The sequence below is a fragment of the Anomalospiza imberbis genome, chromosome 1 (assembly GCF_031753505.1).
Source record: "Anomalospiza imberbis isolate Cuckoo-Finch-1a 21T00152 chromosome 1, ASM3175350v1, whole genome shotgun sequence".
Taxonomy (NCBI): domain Eukaryota; kingdom Metazoa; phylum Chordata; class Aves; order Passeriformes; family Viduidae; genus Anomalospiza; species Anomalospiza imberbis.
In genome coordinates this window covers 110388135-110394134 of record NC_089681.1, presented here as the reverse complement: position 1 = coordinate 110394134, position 6000 = coordinate 110388135, and the positions used below count along the sequence as shown (strand labels likewise).

The 6000-nt window shown below is 44.3% G+C and overlaps 1 protein-coding gene across 1 annotated transcript in view; it reads right to left on the bottom strand.

Moving 5' to 3' along the window:
* Positions 1-4015: 4015 nt before the first annotated feature.
* LOC137483054 (actin nucleation-promoting factor WASL-like) overlaps positions 4016-6000 on the bottom strand; it is a 64684-nt gene continuing 62699 nt past the window's right edge. Inside the window, exon 3 of the mRNA XM_068205850.1 lies at positions 4016-5767. Coding sequence (XP_068061951.1) covers positions 5652-5767 — 116 coding nt within the window. The 3' untranslated portion in view covers positions 4016-5651. The remainder of the gene's footprint in view (positions 5768-6000) is intronic.

Below are 6000 nucleotides of genomic sequence, written 5' to 3'. Positions count from 1 at the left end.
TTCATCATGATGGAGGCATCAGTGTTAATGGTATTTGGCCATTGGGAATCTGCTTACTTGTCCTGGCAGGGACAGGAGGGCTTTTTAGTGAATGTCTCCCTTTTCCCCAGCACAAATTTAACTCCTTTGTTTATAAAGGAAAAAAACAACCCCAACCATGTGGGTTGTCTTTCACACGGGTTAAAACAAGCAAACTCCACCCTAAGCCGCCCAGGACTGAGCCACTGTGGCTGCCCTGGCTCTGGGGCACACGCCACCTCCCACGCAAGCAGCTGCCTGCATGCTCGCTGCTGCTCTGCTGTGGGCAGAGAGGATTTCTGCGTTTCTTTTTCATGACAGCAAACACATCTCCCCCATGACAGGATGAGTGATGCTGTTCCCTCTGCATGTGCTGTTGGGAGCAGTCACCAGCTCCACTTCCCTTACCTTGTCATTAAGCAGCAGAGACATTGCCATTTTGAATTCAAGGCTCGAAGCCAGTATGATTTTAATTTGAGTGATAAAACTAGAAGGGCTCTTACAGCAACACAGCTTCCAGAATGTGATTCAATACTTTTGGGTTTAGACTAGCAGAAAGTGGGAAGAGATCAAAACCCATTCCTGGAGGAAAAGAGCTGCTGCTTCTCACCAGAGACTTATCACACAATGCAGCTGACATGGGAGATGCTGTCATTGTGTGACAGGTCTCTCTGGAGGTCCCCGCAGTTGAACAAGAAGTTTATTTGGAACAATAAAATAGTAAACTAGATGTGTTGAAATCCAGCAGAGGGAGAGGTTATGGAGTACAGGAGTATTTTCCCTGGTAACACCCTGTGGATGTGCAGCAGTTCCTCAGGCATTTGGGGATTTTTAATCTCCAAGAGTCTTCCACAACATATCTTCAGAGTTGGGGTATGTGCTGACCCACATGGCTGTTACTATGGAAACCATTATTCTAACGTAGTAAAAAATAGTCATGTAAACCCCCTAAAAAAGGCTTAAGCCTTTTGCTATTTATCAAGGAATAGGACTGTCAGGTATATGGGGATAGCAGCAACTTTTCCAGAACACTGTCCTGCTCGGTATCAGCCGAGGGTGGTGGGCACCTACAAAAACCAGCACAAAGCTCTGCCTCCTCAGACCTCCACCAGATCTCTCATCTGCAGTGGTGAGATTCAGCTGGAGATTTGGAAATGAAACACCATTTGCAGAGTTCGCAGCTGTTTCAGTCCACGGCTGCTATTCACATGGAGAGGCTGCTGGCTTTCCTGAAGAGCCCAGGGACACATGCTACCACAGCTACACTTCCCCAGTGGCAGAGAGACCAGTGCAGAAAGAGTTCAGGGCATGACACCCCTATGCAAGGGAAGGAATTGAGGTTTAGTTATCTTAACAACCACTTCACTAAAGGCATATGGCAGGCGACGTATTGGGATGTTGAGTTTTTGACATATGCCAGAATTCTCTAAAATTGAGCTTTTCTTCCTAAACTGCCAAAATTTTTAGCTGAATCATGGAGATGCCATACACTCAAGAGTACTAATATATACCTCAGACATCTTCCCAGATCTGCTTTTTTTGTGCTTTTCCGGACCTGGAAAAACCAGACCATCCCAAGCCCTTGCCCCAGACTTTGCAGACAGAGCAGCAGCAGGGACAAAGCTGCAGTGGTACAAGGGTGCCCACCTGGTGCCAGTCTCCCTCCTGACACCCAGACCACGTCCCTGTGAGAAGAGGAGTTTTCCTGGAATGAAGTGGGTATCAGAGTGCAGCTGGCTGGATTACTTTGCACATCATCTTTTCCAAAATGGTCTTTGACAGCAAGAGCTGCGTGCATTAAGCTTGCATGCGTGGGCAGCGCTTTCCTGCTAATGCATGGTTGGAGAACTAGGTCTAATCAAATGCAACATTAAAAACTCATTTATTGAGGCACAGGTAGTTAGTCTTGTTAATGAAGGAGGCAACTGTTCATCAAAGAAGCATCATAATTTTTGGAATTTCCAATATACATAAAGACAAAGAGTATGACACAGCAAAGTCTCTGCTGCTTTGGCTTTTAAGTAGAGAGAATCTCCTTAGAGGATAGGTTATAAAACTTCTCCAAGTAGTTTATGTGATCTTTAGACTGCTTGCACTCTTCTGTTGTTTACATCAATCTTTGAGTGAAAGTTATTTAGCCTTGGTTATTTAGCCTAGTGATTTTTATGCTCTTTGTGGTGCCACTTCACTGCACAATGGGGATGTTTCTGACCCTTTTATGTGCACATTTGAGGCCTGACTATATACTGTGAGGACTCTTGATTTTTCTAAAAATACCAATCTCATATACCTAATATGCTGTGTTTAAAACAGTAGCTGTGAACAAGCCTCTCTTCCTCCTCCTTAATGTCACCTCCTGCTCACCATGTTAAGATGCCTGAAGACTGTTTCTGTATTTTTCCCCTCCCGTTGTGAAACTTTTATAGCTGAAACTGAAATAAAACCTGACTCAGGTTTGTGGGTAACAAAATTCAGCCCCACCTACTGTTTGCTTTGCAATGCTGCCTGAAATATCATTTTAATTTCACATTAGTTGTTTGCCAAAGGGGAAGCCCAATTAAAGAAACGAAGAAGAAATCTGTTAATGGCACTTTTCATGAGGAACACCACAGTAACAAAGCAGTGTGCATGCGAACACAGAAAGTGAGAGATGGTGAGCCCTACTGTGCCTGTCAGCTTGGCTGTTGTATGCAGGGAAAAAGAGAACAAAATTTACAAGGCTGCTGCTCTCTGAAGTGGTATGTGAGCTGCTGGTGAGCCTGGGAAGGAAACAAAAAAACCGATTCAAAACAATTGAAGAACAGTGTGGAGGTGCTGGGAAAATAAACCCATCGCATTCAAATTTCAAAGGGTTCAAGGGTGAAATTAAATACTATTTCCTTAGATATAAGAACCACTTTTGGAATAACAACCCCATAAAAAAAATATCGCAAGAGATTACAGCCCGGCATTTCAGGTTTGATAGACTTTGCTTTTTTTTCTACCCCTCATTGCTGAGCACAGTGTTTTATTAAGGTTATAAAATCAAGCCTTTCAACAATTCTAATGGGGTATTTTTGCAGGGTAAACTTCCACTTTTTTTACAATAATACACAAGTAGGAGAAAGGATCTGTAAAGCACCAGAAAACTCTCTAAGTGTACCCACACTGCAGGGGCCTGCCTCTCTTTTGGGGGGGCTGTCCAGAAAACTGGTGAGCACCTATTTTTCTATCTCAGCATCCAGGACTGGGGTTGACATGAAGATGAACTGTAGGTGCTAGTTAAGAATAACACTCCACAAATTAAAAACCTATACTGAACTATTTATTTTGTGCACTCACCTTTCACTGCAGCACGTACCAACTGCTGAAGGGAGCAAACAGAAATTGGTTCCATCACCTGAAGCTGACAGTCAGGTTTTCAACCAGCAATTCGCCTCATGAGATGACATGATTAGGCTGCTTGATGACAAGCAGGAGTGCTTGATTTTCTGTAGCAGAGCTGTATTATGGCCTGCATTAGTTTGCTAGGAAATCACTTTAGAAGAGCATAAAGGGTGATGCATTTGAGTTAGAGCTGTAGTACAATAAATGCCCCAAAAGTACCTCTGAAGTGGGCTTTTCCCATAAAGTTCTGTAACAAAAGGAGGTGAAAATGACCTGTCTCTACATATCACAGTTGGAGAGGTATGTAGATAGTCTATCAGGTCACCTGACAGTGGATATTAAGCATTAACGTATTTCAAATGTTATGTGTATTAACTGACAGAAATTGAATAGGTAAAACAGGTTTCTGGCTCACAATAAAAGATGAAATGGTGTTTTATATATGTTCCATATATGAATAGCTGCTCATGTAAATCAGTGTGTGTGCATGGTTGTTGGGACTATTTCCTTTATGCCTCCTGTATCTAAAGAATTTTGTGTATTGCCCCAAGCAACAAACTCTGTAGAGAAAAGTTTCAGGCTTTAAAGCAAGGTTATAACAAACAATGAGATTACCACACAGAGCACACAGTTTGTGTTAGCAGAGAAGAAGTTTAATAAAACAGTGTTCTTACATGTTGGATTCACAGATTTGTAGTACATGAATGAGAAACACAATCTAGTTTTCCCTCTCATCAATGACAAAAACCCACAGGCTGCCATCCTAATCTAAGAATGAGCCTCCCATACATCTCTTTTACTGTTCAAGGTATTTGACTTTTTGCTATAAAAGGAATTCAGGGCTACCTGTGCAGGGAGTCCACCTGAACAGAAAAATTAGGATGGGTCCAATTAAACCACTATTGTCACCTTTCATTTGCATTTCCAGGCTGTCCCATATTATTTCAGACCATATTATGCATGTCCTGACTCTCCCCTATGTCTACCTCCCTGCCAGCAATAATACATCCAGGATGGAATTTAAATAATTTTTACTGCCATCATCAGTCACATGAGTTAGGATAATGAAGAAAACTTTCACAAAATCCATCATTGGTTCTATGTTACCTGAATTGTTTCTCTCTGCACTTCTCTGCTCTTTGCTTTAGACATATCTTGTGGTTTATATCATACAAGGGAACAGCCAGACACACCTGAGAGCAAAGAGCCATCCTGAGGGGTGAGAGGAAGGGAAAACCCACCAAAGAAAACCCCATCCTGAGACTAAGACCACATGCCTGCTTTCTGAGATCAAAACTGAACAGCATTTCAGTTTGACTTAAGGGATTGTCTACCCCGGCCATCAGGCGTGTGCCGACCTCCATGTGTATGACCCAGATTTGGATGGAAAGCACTCCTCTGTAACCCAGTCCTCTCAAACTAACATCACACTGGTGGTGTGGTACAAAGGAGGAGGCAGAGAAGAGCCTGTTTTTAAAATCTGAAACACATGGCATATGTTACATGCAGATCACTTGGTTTGAGTGTGCCTCACTGTCCCTCTACACCTAGGAATTTATGAGGCACTGCTTTAGCAAAGTTTTCTCTGTTTTAAGGACTGCAGTTGTTGGTACCACTTCTGGATGACGCCACTGTTTATTTTTTCATTCATCACAACACACCTAGGGCTGATTTAGATGGAGGCACGTTGGCAGAGGCTGACCAGGTGTAGTATCAATAGCAAGGAGCCCAACTTTTTCCCGGTATGTACACGACCTTTCACAGAGACTACGCAGTTGGGTGTCGAGGTAGGGAAGGGATCAGAACAAGTCACAGGCAAGGACCACAGATGCGACTGTCAGGGAGAACCACACATGGAGCATGCAGAGGGTTTTTTTTTACTGTTTTCCACAGCTTAATAAAAGCTTCGTGTTCCTTAACATTCATGTGGCATGTGAACGGGCAGTGACCATACTGCTGACAATGCTGCCCTGTGCCTGCTGAAGCTCTGCACTGCACAGCGACGCAGGGTTTCGGGGCCAGACCCACAGAGATATTTAGGGGCCTAACTTCTATTTCAGACTTCAGTGGGAGGCTGGTGCCTAAATAGGAGTTGAGCACCTGATTACCTTTGCAGGTCTGGGCTTGCGTGGAAGCAGCCAGGAGGTGCTCCACGTCCCTTGCCTGCCCACAGGAAACGCCACTCTTCTCCAGCCGGCGGTCGAAGCGTGGTGCGGTGCGACCCTGGTGTTGTGAAGTAGCCGTTCTCCAACTGGTGACGGCCTGATTCACAACACCAGCTGCTGCACAGCACCTGAGGGGGCCCCTGGCCAGGCTCCCTGCTCCTGGGCTCCTCTGTGCTCTGTCCTTTTCCTCTGCAGTCCATCTTCTACACCACTGAGTGCTGGAAAGCAAAGTGACAGGGTTAGATCCATCGACCTCAGCAGTTACATACCCCTGTCTGTTTGAAATACAAAAGTGTGTGAAGGGTGTATGCCTCCAAGAAAAAAAAAAAAAGAAGAAACAGAAGTGGCAAACTGGCTTGGCACTCAAGCACAGAGGTGGCCATTGCAGCACAATGTGTACTGCAAATGTGTACAGCTGCACTCCTGCAACTCATTCCCTGTGCTCATCTCA